The 18634-nt window shown below is 37.7% G+C and overlaps 2 protein-coding genes across 2 annotated transcripts; both read left to right on the top strand.

The window, feature by feature from the left end:
* The first annotated feature begins 281 nt into the window (after positions 1-281).
* Positions 282-1610, top strand: LOC142979798 (ATP-dependent (S)-NAD(P)H-hydrate dehydratase-like). The gene is made up of 2 exons (XM_076124974.1): positions 282-728; positions 833-1610. Exons 1-2 carry the CDS (start codon positions 471-473, stop codon positions 1571-1573), a joined length of 999 nt encoding a protein of 332 aa, XP_075981089.1. The 5' UTR covers positions 282-470; the 3' UTR covers positions 1574-1610.
* An 897-nt stretch (positions 1611-2507) lies between these two features.
* On the top strand, positions 2508-17605 carry LOC142979779 (protein FAM91A1). The gene is made up of 19 exons (XM_076124943.1): positions 2508-2699; positions 2851-2935; positions 3523-3630; positions 4036-4137; positions 5122-5303; positions 5832-5932; positions 6409-6586; positions 7310-7443; positions 7826-7925; positions 8044-8151; positions 8548-8634; positions 9656-9834; positions 11024-11190; positions 11574-11819; positions 12154-12300; positions 12515-13143; positions 13376-13479; positions 13634-13703; positions 13982-17605. Exons 1-19 carry the CDS (start codon positions 2628-2630, stop codon positions 14090-14092), a joined length of 2910 nt encoding a protein of 969 aa, XP_075981058.1. The 5' UTR covers positions 2508-2627; the 3' UTR covers positions 14093-17605.
* Positions 17606-18634: the final 1029 nt, after the last annotated feature.

Genomic DNA, 18634 nt, shown 5'->3' with positions numbered 1-18634 from the left:
GACAGACAATAAAAAATGTTGCCATTTGTATAATTAAAAAAATCGAGGTTTGAATCGATTTGTTTTATTTAAAATTATTTGTTCTAAAAATTCCCAGTTTCACGTGATATTATCCTTTTATTTTATATTTTACTATACATCATTTATTCTGTCATCTTAAATCCCTAAGTAAGGAGAACGGACTTAACATGTTACAATAAGATGATAAATAAATGATAACAAAGACTTTGCCTTCATTCAATAGGAACACAATCGTTTCTTTAATTCGCGAGCATGACCTTCATTCAGATAATCATTCATAACCATTCCGGTTTGTTGTGAATATACCTAGGCATAGGTCAACAGTCCGTCAACTTTAATAAAAACAAAGTAAGAAACTTGTGAGTGTGTTGTAGAATTTATATCATTAAAACCATATTAATTAATTGTTTAACGCATGTGAATAGTGAATATTTATATTACTAATCATCATGACGATATTATATGCCCTATATTCATTTTTTATAACATTTAATTATATGGTTGTTAATTGTGAGCAAGTATTGGTGGAAGAAAAATGTAATTTTTTTGATAGTAGTCTCCAACCTAATACATTTCGGCTTTTGAGTAGTACAATTATTCCAAAATTGGAAGGTAAATCAAAAGGTGAAGCTGGAAAAATAGTAGTTATCGGCGGCTCAATACAATATTCGGGAGCACCGTACTTTGCAGCGATAACAGCGTTGAAGGTTTGTTTCGTATTTATGATTCGACATCTAGTTTCTTTGTTATTATTATGCTTTTTCCATTTCAATATTTCAATTTAATGAAAAATTATATTTTCTGTTTTCAGGTGGGAGCGGATTTGGTTCATGTAATAACAACAGAGGATGCATCACCAGTTATTAAATCTTATAGCCCCGATCTCATAGTTCATCCTTACTTGAGCGCAAAACATGCCTCTAAGATAAGAGCACTGTTGCCGAAAATGCACGTCGTAATTATTGGGCCTGGATTAGGACGAGAAGACGCTACGTTGCATCTGATACATGATATAATAGAAGAATGCAAAACATTGCGTAAACCACTAATCCTCGACGCGGATAGTCTATTTGCAATTTACAAAGATCCATCTGTGTTGAAAAATTACCCTTGTCCAGGAGCCATCCTCACACCAAATCAACGCGAAGCCGCAAAATTAATTGAATCTGTTTCAAATAACTCTAGTAATTGGTATACTTACTGGGGCGATTGTGTCTCTGTTTTAGTGAAAGGTGAAAAAGATGCTTTTCACTCTAACGCTTCTAACTTCGTGTGGACAGCTACTGGTGGTGGTTCTGGGCGGCGTGCTGGTGGCCAAGGAGACATACTATCTGGCGCATTAGGTACTTTTTACAACTGGGCTTTAAATACAGATTTATGTCAGAATGAAAATAATACCCAACTGGCTCAAAGTGTAGCGTCATATGCAGCTGCAAAATTGACCAGATTATGTAACTTTAGGGCTTTTACTCAGCATGGTCGCAGTATGACTGCTTCGGATATGATTCAAGAAATTCACGCTGCGTTTGATTCGATGTTTCCCGGACTTTAATAAAGACATGGATAAAATTAAGAGATTCTTTTTTTCCTAAGCCTAAAATCATATTCACCGTACGACCCCCTAAAAGTTATTTAACTATCCTTTCCATTCCTTCAACACTATTTTATTTTTCGCTGTATAGAGAAAACTGATCGAATGTGGAAATCTGTTGGCTATATCAGTCATATATATCCAAAACAGTGGATCAGGCTTGTGAGTACCTATACGTAATGGTGTAGTGGACACCACACCATTTGAATTGATTTCCTGAGCAGCAAATACGAAATGGCAAAGAATACAGGGATTCGAAAGTAAAGAGGGGCCGACGGCGACGTATTTTCCCCCCATAACCAGATATCAAGGCTACTGAGTTCTACTGTATTATACTGTAAACGAACTAGGTAGAAGAGCATTCTCCAAAGGTTTTTTAAATCAGTGTTTTATTGAAGATAGTTTTTTCTGGATTCCATTCTATTTGGCGATGATAGAACCCGCGGTACAAATAGCATAGCATAAATTTAACTATGCAGTGCAGCTTTACAAAAAAGGTTACTGCTTTCAGAGATATATTGTCTCTAAAAGTATTTAGATATCTTTTGCGTTTAATGTACCTAGGAACACTGCTTACCATACCAAATTAACAATCGATCAACATGCTCATTTATTTAATTCATGATAATGGCAACTTTCAATTGTCATATGGACACGACATTTGGCCGTTCGAAAACTTGATATAGTTCTACAATTTTATGTCACTTTAATTTGAGTACATCGAAGAATACTTTATTCCAACAGAATAAGAATATATCTTTATATTATATGCATTACGGATTTCCAGTTCATTCAATTTTAAAATTTTCCCAAACATTTAAATTGTCTTGCCTAATCAAGACTTAAAATTTTACAAAAACGAATATTTATAAAGACTAAACACTCTGAACGCAATACTGTGTTTGCTTTTACTTATCAAAAATATTTTGTGCAGTTTATCCATATTATCCAAGGCCGTGCAAAGTTATTCGCTATCAATGTAATTATTTAATCGTTAATTAAATGGTCAAGTACCATGGAAGACGAAATTGAGGAATGTATTAGGAAAAAGATACAATGGTCGCAACTACCTGCGACCGTAAAAAAGGTAAACTTCTTGATAATGTTATTGTTTTATGATATTAGCAGTAATTGTGTTTATCACTGATGACTGTATGAACGTGGTTATTAAGTCAATTAGTATTTTAAGCCGTCGCGTAGGCTGTGTTATGTTTTAAACCTAGTGTTTATTGTTACAGCTTTTGGGTGACTCTCCCAAAGAATATGAGAGATATATATTTGAATTCAGTATTAAAAATCAATTGAGATATAGAGGCAGTCTCGGTAAGTCTATTAATTCCTAATTAAATAAAAGAAATAGTAGATAAAATTGAAAATAATGATTATTGTATAATAATTCCTGTTAGCTGTCATGAATAAACAGAATATAAGCTACTTAATAACTAGAGATTTGTGCTTACACATAACCTTAGATAATTGATACTTATGTACTGCCTGATATGAAGAAAGTGTGATGAACTCATTATCCCCACTTTCACTTTCTACTGCATGCTTACATTACAAGTTTGGTAACTGTGACAATATGTAGAAAGTAAAAGGGATATAACAATAATATAAAGATTGGTTTAATTTCTTGATAAATTCATTACAAAATGCCTTATTAAAAAAAAGATCATGATGATCATGTTTTTCTTTTGGAGTATAGCTCAAAATCTGATACTTAGATAACTAACTTTGGAATCAACAAACAATCTGGACTTATGTACCTTTGAAAAGGTGAACATAACAAATACATTTTGTGCTTTAAGAAGTCACCCCCCATGAATATGCAATATAGAAGTATTAAAATATTCACATAAATTGAGATAGGGTTATTTGACTCTATTTAAGTGTGTATTTGTTATTTATAGTGAGATCAATCCGTAAAGATGAGAAGAAATACTATGAAACCCTTGTGCAGAACAGCATACAGAGACTCATGCTCTACCCCTATCACTTAGCTGACATGATTGTAAAAGGTAAGTACAAGAATATTGATCAAATTTTAACATTGTCAATTGCTGGCTTTGCCAGATTTAGAGGCCCTCAACAGTAACTAAATGTAATTAATTTTGGCAATATATTATTTTACCTGTTTATTTACTGAGAAATATATTCACATCATTGTGTGGGAACATCAAACATCATCTATGTTATAGCCATCATGTTATATAGTTGAAAACACATTGAACCAGTTTTATGGTTTAACCATAAGTGTTGGAAAACCATTCCAATGGATAATGTAACTACAAATGTTTGAGTAAACTATCAAAATTTCACCTAATATGCTAACTAATACATCTTATATGTGTGTCATCATATTACATTATCTAAGTTCTAATTCCAATAAGACAAGTAGTTTTGATGTCACTTGTATGTTATAGGATTGAGGATAACACCATTCATCTATTATGTGGAGGTCGTGGCCCTGCTCATAGAGATGGAGAAGAGCTATGACACCATGCCTAATTTCACAGCAGCTGATTGTGAGTACCATTCAAAATAATTGTTGTCATTTCATTTGTTTTGCAAATATATTATGTGAAGTACATGTTTAGTTTTCCTGAGAGTTTCCTACAAGGAAAGGCTACTAGAAATTCTATCGGGTTTTTTAACTGTAAATACTCTTTATTTTATTAAATTATTAATTCAAAATAGCATTGATTTATAGTTACTCTATCTCTGCTACTGTTATTGTCTCTAGAGTACTAAAGAAGTCAGTTTCACTGACCCAAAGAATTGTTTTCATGTCAATATGATGATAAAAGAAATAAGTCAGTTACATTTGTACATAAAGCACAGCCTTGATGTTTATTTAAACATTATATATTATGTATGATGAACTACTTAACATATTGCACATATAGTTATTCTAATGTTTATTCATTAATCTTCTCAATTTGCAACCAGCTGTGATGTTAATTTTGCTTTGAATACAGATCACAAGTCTGTTGTTAGTTGTTGATACTTTAGTAATGGATAAGGGCAAGATAAGAGTATTTTTTTCCTTAAAGGTACATTTTTTAAACAATCTCACGCACTAAAGACAGGTCTTGTCTTACGGAGATTTTATAAATAATTGCTACAATGTTCTACGACATACGAAATCATTACTTATTTTGGTCCAATTGTATAATCACACCCACGACGTCTCCGTACGTCGCAAGCCTCCTATTCGACTTTAACCACTACGTAGTCGTATTATGTTATTGAAATATCTAAATGAAGGAAATAGGTACTTTGTGTCCGTTGTTTGTATGTTTATCAGTGGTCTTAAAAATAAAAATGGGGCCAATTAAGAATCACTTACTCTGAACGCCTTTAACCCTTTGACGTGCTCACAACGCTATATTTTTGTCGACATTTGGCGTGACTTTTTGATTTGTCGAGTATAGCCGACCGTGGCGGTCAAAGGGTTAAAAGTAAGGCACCATAGATTTAACTATAACATGATGTAAAAAATTTCCCAGGTCTAAGATTACTAGGCATCGGTCGTAACGAGTACTTAGAACTGGTAGCGAAGGCTCGCTCGCTGGGCCGGCGGGGGCGGTCCAAAGCGATCCGCGCGCTACTACCCCGCGTCCCACTGAACATACCGATGCAGCCGTGGTGGAGGATCGAACTTGGTTATGTGCTCGAAGATGATGTTAAGGTATACTTGAATTTAGGTCTCTCTTTTACTCTTATGATTAATTATTTAGGTTGGTAAGAGATAGAGGTAATCTGAAGAGAACTGAGGCCTTACTAAAATAAACGAAAATTCGTGGAATTTTTGTTTGTTGTCACAATTCTATTTGATGTAAAATGACGGTCGAACTTATGTTACAAGACTATTATTTTCTTTCTTTTATCCGATACTACATAGCAGTGTCGAAGGGTCAATAATTGTAAAAGGAATAGTGATTCCTCAGATTCAAATTCTAATTGCAAAAAAATGGGGCAAGACTTTGATAAATAATGCACTGCAAGTGTGACTCATTTAGTAAATAAAAAAGTGGTGTGTATACATGTATTATTATTTCAAATTAGCAAATGTTGAAATAGCTTTCAGTCTCAAGATGCATATCTAAGATTTGCTTACTAATTTAGTGTTTAGAATTGCAACTTTCTATCTAGAATAACATTATGTAAATATATTCTATTAACAGACTGTTTAAACCTATATTCTGTCTCTTTCCAGCCGTTGAACGAGAGTGAGAGGGCGCTAATAGATATGTTAATCGACCGCGGCTCGCAGACGGCCGGCACGCTGGATTACAATGTTGTTAAGACTCTGTACAGGTACCTAACATTGCATAATATACATGTCTAATTTGCAAAATAATAGCACCTATGGATTTATTAATATTTACGTTGACTCTCTTTAAGGCGCAGTGAATGCGGCTGCTTGGGTAGGCCTAGTCCTTCTGGTTAGGAGAGCCTGCATACCCCTGCGCTCCCCCGGGCGTAGGGGATGCAATTTCATGCATTCGCCAAGTAAAAAAAAGGGCCTGGGTGTTACAAGTTGTTCCTAAGGTTTTCTGCCAAAATGTTGGATTATAGAAGTTAGGTTTTGTGTGTCTCAAAAATCACGTTAAGTCGCACTGTATCCGACCTCCTTTAGGTCAATGACTGGTCGGTGATCGGTTAGCAATTTCGCCTGATTATTAGGGTGTACTTTAGCATTGACATCTGTACAAACAAATTTAAAGTCTTGAGGTTCTGGAAAAGGTTAGATATAATTTATTACTTAATCAACGCAACTTTTCTCTCCTCAGACGTGGTCTAATCTACCTGGACGTGCCGATCACCGCCGCAGACAAAGTATCAGTGCCGCCACTGAAAGGCTTCGTGATGAACCGTATAGCGGGTGATTACTTCGAGACGCTACTGTACAAAGTATTCGTCTCTATTGATGAACACACCAGTGTGGCTGACTTAGCGGCTGTGTTGCAGGTAAATGTTTAAACCAACTATTGTTTGTAACTTTGTTATAAAGAAATAATGTTTGTTAAGTTAGTAGTTAGTAGTTAGGATGGATTGTAGTAATCGGAGATTTTTGATCACGGGAAAGATCGTGATGGAAAAAAAAACTTTTATACTAAATGAAACTACTAGGTCCAACAAATTATGATTCTACATTAGAAACAACACAATAACATTCGGAAATGTAACAATTACTGCTATAAATTGAACTAATTGAACAATGAGTATAATTAACAGATGACCTTTGAGCTCATGAAAATATTACTATTCGCAATATTACTTGTCACCACGCAAGGTCATATATATTACTTCGAATATTAACGAAAATCGAGTTTTACGTTATAAAATATAACTATCCCATTTCGCTACATATAGCTTCCATTACACCGTATAAAGGCGGTTCGCGCCTCTACGGGGACCGCGACCGGAAACTGCGACCATAATTTTATTATAATTAACATCACGGTCTCTAGTTTCGGTCTCGTTTGCAAGCTGTTTGATATGAATTACCTAAAGTCATGTAACGGCTTCCTGTCTCTGTCGCGTGTCTGTCTTTACACATTTCTATGTAAGCTACATCAGTTCAGTACGAATTCTTTCTTCTTAAATAGATGAAGGAACTCTCTCAATTTTCCTCAGTTAGTACAGAAAAAAAGCTTTAGACAATACTAACCTCTAATTACAATTTCGCAGGTGGAATGTGAGCTAGTAAAACAAGCAGTATCTCTGTACTGTCGGCTCGGGTTCGCTAAGAACTTACAACCTCCGCCCGTGGCGCCGCAACACTCGTCCTGGAGGGACGCTGTCACCACACACAATCATCAACCGTACGTATGCCCATTACAAAGCTACTAACACTGATATATCGGCTACGTGGCTGAAAATAAAAACTGAGATCTCTGCTTTTAACGATATCCAGGTGAAGATTAATGAGAAATTAAGATACGAGTAGTTAATAGTTAGAAGACTACCCTTTCCTCCCCCCGTGCTTCTCGAACGTCTCAAGCACCCACAAAGGAAATTCTTGTGTTTACTACTACAGTATCGTATCATTGACTAGTAGTTTAGAAAGATTTGTGGATAAAAACTATTTAATTTTGCCATTGAAATAAAAATTGTGCTTCTTTGAAATGTTGACTGCCATTATTTAACATACCTCTATATTACATTGAATCACGTTAAATTATTAATGATTTTCTGTTCTTCTAGGTACAGTCAGATATCCCCACTAACATTTGACCCCAACATGGACGACGATATACAAATGGAACCTGTCATCATCAAGCAGGTGCCATCTACATCTAAACAGGTGAAATATACCAACAACACTTTTTTTGTATAGACGAAAAAGGACCTTACACTTTGCAAGATAAGGTTAAAATTTGCGAAGCTTGAATGGTAGTGATGGTTAAATATGTTGTTTGCAGAGTCAGGAAGAGTCAATGGAGTCGACAAACATCGCGGCTGGTCGTAGAGTAGCTGTGTTGTTTGATTCTACTTTAGCTGCGTATCTTATGATGGGCAATTTGTCACCGGTTTGTATATAATTATTATGTTAATTTGTTAATCAATGGACTGCCTCAGTGGCGCAGTGGTTTAGGTCACCACGCCAACACTACTGCGTCGTGAGGTCGTGGGTTCAATTCCCAGACGGAGCAATTATTTGTGCGATCCACAAATAATTGTTTCGGGTCTGGTTGTGCTTTGTGTCCGTTGTTTGTATGTTTGTAAAAGTCCCCGCGACACAAGAGCAATTATTAGTGCGGGAGTTGCCTTAAAAAAAAAAGGTCACCCATCTATGGAATGACCGCGCCAAGGTTTGCTTAACCTACAGATCGTTTACTAAATGGTGAGCGCAACTGGCTATGGGCGCCTCAACGTAGTAAAATAGTATGTGAAATATTTAAAGTTTGAAATTGTATTTGTTTCAGGACTTGAAAAGTCACGCGGTAACGTTGTTCGAAGTGGGAAAGTTACCAGACGAAAGCCTCGATAGTTTACTCATGGAGTTAGATAAGGTACGTGCATTTTTATTATCATTTCCATGTATGTTGTGTTTGTGTCACACGTCTGGTTTTAATCCATACTTCCATACTAATACTTAATACTATAATACTTAATACTATAATACTTAATACTATAATACTTAATACTAATATTATAAATGCGAAAGTAACTGTCTGTCTGTCTGTCTATCTGTTTGTCTGTCTGTCTGTCTGCTACTCAATCACGCCTAAACTACTGAACCAATTTGCATGAAATTTGGTATGGAGATATTTTGATACCCGAGAAAGGACATAGGCTACTTTTTACCCCGGGAAAATGACGCATTTCCCGGGAAAATTCAGGTGGCGAACGAAGTCGCGAATAATCAATATTATAATGACATTGAACTAACAAAATTCCGTTGTCATGGCAACTGTTTTAATGGCGGATATGCCTTAGCGCGAGTTCGTTATATTATGAGATATAAATAATTTTGAGAATATTTTTCGTGAAAAAAAAGGGTATATTTTGTATCATCACGCTACGACCAATAGGAGCAGAGTAACAGTAAAAAGTGTTACAAAAACGAGGAAAATTCTGACCCATTCTCTCTTAAGTGACGCAAGCGAAGTTGCGCGGGTCAGCTAGTACTACAGTATTTTTAAACTTTACGTCTGTTTGCTCCTTTGCTAGTGGTACGGTCATTTTGACAAACAATTTTATCCATTTTTTGTTTCTTTATCTGTCGTGTAGTTTACATTTGTAAGTGAAACTAACTGACATTTTCGACTGAATAAAAAAAATAATAAGCAGTGATAGCCGAGTGGTTTAAGTAAAATAATTATCACTTGCTGTTACAGTCAAGGAAAACAATGTGATGAAACCTAGCATGCCTAAAATTTGTTTAATACATTTCTTGAGGGCATGCAAAGTCTCCAACCCGCACCTGGTCAGCGTTGCGAACAAAAGCCTAAGCCCATCCTCGTTCGGGAGGAGACTCTTGCCCAGCAGTGGGACGTTAATGGGTTAGAAAAAAATGATAATGTGTTGTAGGTGGTAGCAGACCCCGAGATAGAAGGCGAAGCCCGGCGGTACCTGGCGGCGGCGGCGTGCCTGCGCGCGGCGCTGCGCTCGCTGCGGCCGCGCCTGCGCCCGCTGGACCTGCTGCGCTGCGAGGCGCTGCACGCGCTGGGCGCCGCCGCCAGGACGCGCCTGCTCAACACTAAGTACAGGTAACAATATTGTAGGTGGTAGCAGACCCCGAGATAGAAGGCGAAGCCCGGCGGTACCTGGCGGCGGCGGCGTGCCTGCGCGCGGCGCTGCGCTCGCTGCGGCCGCGCCTGCGCCCGCTGGACCTGCTGCGCTGCGAGGCGCTGCACGCGCTGGGCGCCGCCGCCAGGACGCGCCTGCTCAACACTAAGTACAGGTAACAATATTGTAGGTGGTAGCAGACCCCGAGATAGAAGGCGAAGCCCGGCGGTACCTGGCGGCGGCGGCGTGCCTGCGCGCGGCGCTGCGCTCGCTGCGGCCGCGCCTGCGCCCGCTGGACCTGCTGCGCTGCGAGGCGCTGCACGCGCTGGGCGCCGCCGCCAGGACGCGCCTGCTCAACACTAAGTACAGGTAACAATATTGTAGGTGGTAGCAGACCCCGAGATAGAAGGCGAAGCCCGGCGGTACCTGGCGGCGGCGGCGTGCCTGCGCGCGGCGCTGCGCTCGCTGCGGCCGCGCCTGCGCCCGCTGGACCTGCTGCGCTGCGAGGCGCTGCACGCGCTGGGCGCCGCCGCCAGGACGCGCCTGCTCAACACTAAGTACAGGTAACAATATTGTAGGTGGTAGCAGACCCCGAGATAGAAGGCGAAGCCCGGCGGTACCTGGCGGCGGCGGCGTGCCTGCGCGCGGCGCTGCGCTCGCTGCGGCCGCGCCTGCGCCCGCTGGACCTGCTGCGCTGCGAGGCGCTGCACGCGCTGGGCGCCGCCGCCAGGACGCGCCTGCTCAACACTAAGTACCGGTATAATGTAGACTAGTATTTCCTGAGATTAGCGCGTTCAAACAAACAAACAAACTCCTTAGCTTTATAATATTAGTATAGATTTATTTTAATTCATGCGTACGTCATAACATTTAAAATAATTTCAACCTGATCGGTCCAGTGGTTTAGGCTGTCCGTTGATAAATCACAATGTTAGTCAGTCAGTCAGTCACCTTTGAGTTATAAATATTTATTTAGATAACAATAAGAAAGAAGTGTGAACAGTTTTTGTTATTCATTGATTTTTTTATTTACCTACGTATTCGTTTAAGGGGCCCACTAACTTTTTTTTAACTGTTTTTTTTTATGTATGGTTTTAATCGATGATCGGCATTTGTTCACACATTGTTACATGTATACATAAACATAGTAATATAATGTTGTCGTTCCAGGCTAGCGATCTCGACGGCTCCGCTGTGTCGCGAGGCGCGCGCGGGGCTGGCGGCGGGCGCGCTGCCGCACGTGGGGCCCGCGCCGCCCGAGGCCGCCACGCCCTGGATGCGGCTCTACCTGTACCACGTGGCCGGCTACGGACCGCCCACCTTGCTGCTCACTAAAGGTACTATATACAAATTGATTTTTAAATTTTACGATTTAAATTTTTTTGCAACTTGTTAACATAATATTATAATGCAACGGATCTTAAACGCAATTGAAAATGTCTTAAACGCGATTGAAAATTAAAGGTTAAGATACGCCCGTAGTCTCGAGCTGACGCTCAGCTCGTGAGGACGGTCGCATCTTAACCTCGGTCGATATAATTCGATCGAAACTTAGATCATTTATTCCCCAAAACAATACTACATTCTAATAATTTAATAATCTTTTATATTTTGTACAAAATTAAAGCATTGAAAATTTGTATCAATATTGAATGCAACATTAAAAACGTTAAAAAAAAAAGAATCTTTAAAATTCTAAACTTATCTTTATCCTCCACAGGCACTCAGCTCCGTAGCGTCCCTCGCCTACTCCTCGGTTACTCACGCCTGACAGTCTCCTGGTGGGGGGCCGAAGCGGCGCTAGAAGGTGCAGGAGCGGCGGCCGGAGCCCTGGCGGCGGCACCAGCTCTGCTAGCCGCCAACACGGCGCTGCGCCGCGGACCTGTGTTGCTCCAGGCATTAGGCGTCAGGCACCCTGCCCCATTGAGGCACCTTATGTTCCCGCCTGAAGCTGATACTTGCCCTGGTATGTAGGTTTATAAAACTTAGATATTATCACGTCAAAAACTTATTTTATAGAAAAATTACAGGCTCAAATAATTATTGATAGGAATTTGCACAGAATGAAAAACTAAAATTATAATCTATCCTATAATCTTACCGGACCTACTAATAGGAAAGATATCACTGGTATAGCCAAAAGTTTTGTAGAACGTAACGCTCAAAATGTAATTCGATAGTTTATCTAATAGAAATCCCCATTTTTTTTAAAGTTCAATAAGTTTCTCACATTATTGTAAATACAAAATAGTACAATGAATTTTTCCAGAATTTCTATCAATGTAATCTATACATTTTAGAATCACAAGCAATGTGGTCCCGTCACGCGGGTCTGCGTCGATTACTCAAGCGACTGCGACTAACACGCTCCGTGGGATACGTCACGTTAGCTGATATCGGAGTACCTGACCTTGGCTGTGCCAGACCACCGGCTACTGTACAATTAGGTATAGTATCATATTTATCGATTATTTGATTTGAAACCACTTTGAAAAGTGCCGTAGTAAAATCTCCTGAGTTGCTTCGGTAAGTTCGGTAAAAAGCTCATTAAAAAATGCGTTTATTCGCTAGTATCTTTGAAAAGCGTATACTACGTTGTAGGCTAGAGCAATCAAAATGTTATTACTGACTTTAAATCAACTATATTTACTTTTGTTACAGTGCAACCCCGAAAGAAAAAAGACATATGCGGCATAGCGAAACCCGTCTCCGAAGTGTCATTATCATCAACAGAATCCGCGGAGAAATACAATGAAGAGTACACCAAGTCTATCGCGCGGCTGCAGTCTCCCATCGAGTCGCACTTCGCAGTCACACCGACCACTGAGAGCAAGAACAGCTCCCCGGCCAACGGCTTCACCACCGTCGAAGGAGGCCAGCTACTATGCGACGAACTCGATAACCTAGCTTTAGACGATCAAAAACATGCACAAAGCAAAGAATCCATTGCCTGCAGCGACGATTTAGTACCAATCCATTCCTCCTCAACCAGCATTGAAGACTTAAAATCAGATAAAAAACATTCCAAGGAGAAATCTACGAGTAAAGATTCCATATCTACTATCGAAGACCTCGTTCCAATACATTCTAGTTCAGTGAGTAGTGAGAATTTGAGTAAGAAGGGAGACAGATGTATGAACCAGTTGAACGATTTGTTGAGTCCGGCCGAGGAATCGATATCGATGTTCACTCAGTTGAGCGACAAGTTGACGGAGATGTCGGCCGCGGAGGGCGACAGCGGGGTTGATACTGCGCACAATATATCTGATGATGAAACTTGTAAACCTGAGGTATGATTATCACAATATTATTCGATTATTTAATTCAAAACTGAATCCCCATTAATCACGTGGGTTTCAAAAGGGAGGAGTCTATATAAAATGACGAAATATCACAGGGGGGTGGAGGGCTTGTAAATACGGTAATACTGTACAATAAACTTTTCTAGTTATAATAGAGGCGGTAAATTGTATTTGTATTGGGATAAGGCTGTAGTTGTGAAACTACTTTTATTTGTTTCAGAGGTGGACGATACTCGACTTACAGTTTGGTATACCATTGTTTGATGAGGCTTTGTGCGAAAAAATATGCAAATGCGTTGTAGAAAGGATAGCTAAGCCAGAAATGTAAGTATTTATGACACTATTCTACTGATCATGTGGAATCCTGGGTTTTGTTTTGTAGTTAAATAAATAAGTTTTTATTCACAAATTAATTTCGACTGTTTGTTTGCTTAATAAACTTTATGTTCACGTACTTATTTAAAAATTCTCTTTTCAGATTGGAAAAAGTGAAAGAGGACAATGAATTCATTCGTTCAGATATATTGAAATTTGTATCACAATGTCAGGTGAGTCGAAACATTTCTATGTGATTACTTAATGTCCTAGCACTGGGCTAAAAAACTCACAAATACTATTCTTACGACGACCGAAGCAAAAATTAGTTAGCAAACAGTTTAAATAACCAAAACTCATGGACAACAAGTCAGTACTGTCCCATTGTTGGGCAAGGGTCTCCCGGAATGAGGACATCACTAGGCCTTAAGTCCGCCTCGCTGGTCTAGTGTGACCTGCCTTCAAAAACTTTCATTAAGTACTTTATTATTTTGCGTTACGTTTTTTCCAGTACTATCCCGGCGAAGACATGGGCATAGTGAAGCGCGGTACACTAGTGCCTCTGCCTAGAAAGAGCCTGGCGTTCGAGAACGGCAGGATCAGCGAGTGGACCGGCAAGTGACGTCCCTCTCGCACACGCCATATCTAACGTTAGAGCGATAGAGACAGCATGTCGTTCAGGATTTGAGCTTTACTAGACGTTATGTAGGATGTTTCGTTTATGTGATGTATTGACAGTGGATGACAAAGAAATACGTGTGACTGTACAAGCAAGTCATTGGAATTTTAACTTTATGTGACATGAATTAGAAGTCACATTTCAACGTTCTATCTGCGAGGTTAGTAACATATCGGGAATAAAGTGTTCACCATTTTGTGCTGTAAAAACACAGTAATCAAGTCATATCAAGGCAGTATCGAATGAAAATAATAGGATCCATTCATATCAAAGATAGGTATAGTTATATTTCATGAATTTGGAAAGGTACAATTTATTGTGTTCAAACAAGGACCAGCTTTACAATGTTTTAGGTCTTATCAGTATCACTCATTGGCCGTTAGAAGAGTATACCTTGACATACACCTCATATAAATAGGAGACCGATGCTACAACGGCAGCATCGGCCGATCTTAAAATCTATCTCTTATAGCTTAGTGTCCTTAAAGACAGTCGGAGTTTTAAAAAAAAAGAGCCCTGCCTCTCTGGGACGCCGCGCCGGGGCGGCGTCGCTGGCTACGTATCCAAGCAGCTAGTATTGAAATGTCACGTTGCCACACCGTTGCCACGTGAGTTAGGTGACATACATTTCAATATTAACTGCTTGGATACGTAGCCAGCGACGCCGCCATGGCTCTAATGCAAAAAAAAAACGATTCATTTAAAAGTCCATTCCAGGGCAGTTTTTCAACAACTAATACGACCCTAGTTGAAAGCTAATAAATAACATGTTATACTTTAGCTTTTTCAAACGCATTAATTTGTTATCCACTGTCGAATACATCTTCAGTATTGCGACTAAACGACGCTTAACATTTAATTTATAAAGATTCATATAGAATGTATGAGTTACTCAAACATTAGTGTTTCTATAGAATTCTATTCATGTGAGATATAATATTGTAAGACGGTTTCACCATTACAAAGTAATAACGTGTTTTCATAACATATTATAAAACTGGTCAATGTACGCGTGTCATGCAAAGACTCACGGCATGGAATTTGTTGCGATGCTAAAACAATCAGAGAAACGATTACTAAAATCTTCCGACACCAGCGCCCCTAGCGTTTATTGTAAGAACTATTTTTCATGACAAGCTTTCAATAATATCGAAAGTTCAGAATCGTGCGAGTGTTGTATTACTAACCACGTTTTTTTATATGAATTTAAACGCTATTAAATAGATAAACTACCGCTAAATGTACCTCAGAAACCGGGCATTACTGTTATAGTTCTTAAAATCCTCAATCAGGAGTATCAGCTTTATTAGAGTTTGAAACATGTGAAACCGTACTGGCCAGTTTTTTTTAATAAATTATGTAATGGATATTCTAATATTACTTTGTAATTGTAAAACAAGTTCTTCTACTTAACAACTCGATGTCCTAATGGCCTGTAAAGTCTATGGCTGTTATAAATATGTACTAGATAAAAAATAATATCATTTTATATAAATTAGTTACCACAGATTGCTTATAAATGGACGCCATTTTAATATGTACCTAAATGTATATTGTAAAAAAAATATTATATTATTACATGATTTTAATAAGGTATTCAAACTATACTGACAAATCGTACGAGAAGAGATTCTGTATAGACCTGCCGGTTCAATCTTGATAGAATCGAATTTGAATTCGATTTAATCAAATTCGAGTTTATGTAAAATCGAACTCTTAAATTCCAAACTAGGGCATGATTGAACGCTAGTTTAAAGTAAAACTTATTGGATTGTTTGATATTCATCATTTTTATTATAAACCAGTGTTTGATGACGCACTAAAAGTACGTTTTGACATAAGCTCGAATCTGATTCAATCAAATCCGGATTTGATTCTATCAGGAGTAAGTCCAATGTGTTAATAAATTGCTACAATATGTGAGACCGTTATTAAGTTCATAATTATACAGTAAAAGGTTTGAGTTACGTTTTGAAAGCGATTTATTAATAGGGGTTTAACGGCCGATGGCTGAAATGACTATCAATTTTAAACCGTAATAGGCCATTTCGTCGCTAGAATATCCACGAAATTAGTGTTAATAGTTGCGATTTATTGTATTGTAATTATTTAGCCTTCGTCCCATTTATAATTAAAACTAATAAAATCATAATTTTATATTAAAATTGTTTAACAAGTTGCCATTTCTAAGAATTTACCAGATTGATTATGACATATGGCAACTTTTCATTAAAACGGTATCGTTTAAACATCACAAAATTAAAAGTGTGCTAGGTGATGATATATTGTCGTTTAAATTATCTTATATTCTAATATTATTATGATCGTATATAATTTTATTTTTAATTACTTTTCCATGTAAATTGTCAGTATTGTATTTGTTATGTGTTCATCGTGAAACAGAGATTTATTTGTTGTTACATTTGTACTTATTCAAAGTTTTTATCATTCCTTTAATAAACATAATGAGATTTAGTGCCGATCTTTCCTACGCCACAGAAATTGTTTTCACGAATCATTTTAAAATTTGGAGAGATTAAAGATGTATTGAGTGTAGATTCATTATCTGACTAAAGTGTCCATCGGATAAAGTTAACTGGCGAAGAAAAATCGGCGGTTATTGCCAGTTTCACTATCCAATAATTAATGCAATGACAGCAAACCATCGGATAAAAATGCGAAATAGTCTGTCAAATTCCTCTTGATATTTACGCCGTGGTAGTGAAACTGGCCATTGCTATTGTATTATTTATCTGACCTTACAGTTACCTTATATAAACTGAGTTAAGACTTGCATGACTTGATTATGAATAGTATGCTACTCAAGGGATATCCAGGTCTTGCTTACTCCATTGACTGTACGCTGGTGAGTGAGCGGGACATTCAAGAGACTGACAGAATTGAAACAGACATAGAAAATCAACAATCAATATTCAGATATAGCAATACGAGTATGATGAAGTCGAACTGTAGCGTACTGTATAGGCATAGCATTATTTCGAAGACGAACAGGAGGTCTACAGTAACTCAAAGATTAATAAATGTTAAATAAAATTGCACATGGTTCTTCTTTCACAATTCAGTTCAATTTTAGTGTGAAAATGTAAAATATAACTGCGATACATAAAGATCGACAGCGGTCAAAATAGAGTAGTTTTTATTTTTAATTAATTCCGTTTCTATTTTTAAGATAGACCACCTGTTCTAAATATCTTGCTATATACAGCACTACATATTACTAAAATAAACGTCCGTCCCTGTTTAGACCACATTCTGTAATGATTTCCGTCAATTAGGAAGAGACAAACTTGTTTTCTTTTATTTGTTTACTTGTGTGGTAAGTGTGGTTCAGCCATGTAACGAGTAGTTCAGTTTGTGCTACTTATTGAATCATCATTTCTGTTTCGTAGCTTCAGTTTTGTTAATGTAAGATACAAATAAAGTATTTGTAAATAATTTTGCTGTTTTATTTTTTATATCCGTGCTTAACTAGGAACCTTAAAATTCCCTACATCTATATCAGTAGTTAAAGTTATAATAAATACGTAGGTATATTATTCACAGGCAGATTTTGTAGAGACAATCCTATTCTATAAAATAATGACAATAAATATTATGAATGAGAAAATAGGTGTGTTGATGCAAGCCTTGTGAATACGTAAAAACGACCTGAAACTTGTTAAAGTGCACGTTTTGGATGGCTCATTAATTATATTCGTGTTAGATTTCATTGTTGCGATTCTGAAGTGTGTGAAAATCCTTTATCACTGTTGCCTAGCAATTATCTGAGGATGTCAATGCACCGTTATATCATATAAATTGATAAGAAGTTACCGTCCCAATCAATATTTTATCAGCTTAAGTACTTGCTGAAAGAATCACACCGACGAGCGGCATCAAAATACAGGTACCGTAAAACGGGGTGAATAGAATTCGCGGGGTGAATAGAAAAAAAATCAAGAAAGTTTTCAAGCCCAATGTTTGAGTACTCCTCGTTTAAGAATTTTGTTCAAATTTGAAATGATTACACGTCGATATTACTTCTCTGCGGTGTCATAATTGTTTAAATGTTTAAATTGATATTTATACCCAAAAAATTGCTTCAAAGTCAACCGTCCTCGAATGCCTTAATGGTCCATACATTTTTTTCAAAACTTTGGATTTAAAGTGGAATTTCTTTTCTAATGAGTTGTTTGGAGTGTTTATCTCTTTAGGTGTATATTTATCTATAAAGATACAATATTGTTAACTGAAAAAAGGTTTTAAAACACAATTTTTCCATTCACCCCTTTGGTCGTTTTGATTCACCCCTATCGCTGGGTGAATAGAAATTGACCATTTTTTTAATGAAATATCGTAAAACTATGCATATTTTTGGACAAATATGGTTTTAACTCTTTCTTCATGGCGCCGGACATGATATAAAACAACCTGACAATAAAAATAACAAGTTATTCGCTACAAATTTTTAGGACAAAGTTGAAA

Source organism: Anticarsia gemmatalis, chromosome 17 (genome assembly GCF_050436995.1).
Source record: "Anticarsia gemmatalis isolate Benzon Research Colony breed Stoneville strain chromosome 17, ilAntGemm2 primary, whole genome shotgun sequence".
NCBI classification, from domain to species: domain Eukaryota; kingdom Metazoa; phylum Arthropoda; class Insecta; order Lepidoptera; family Erebidae; genus Anticarsia; species Anticarsia gemmatalis.
The sequence above is the reverse complement of the archived record's forward strand: the minus strand, read 5'-3'. Positions and strand labels throughout refer to the sequence as shown.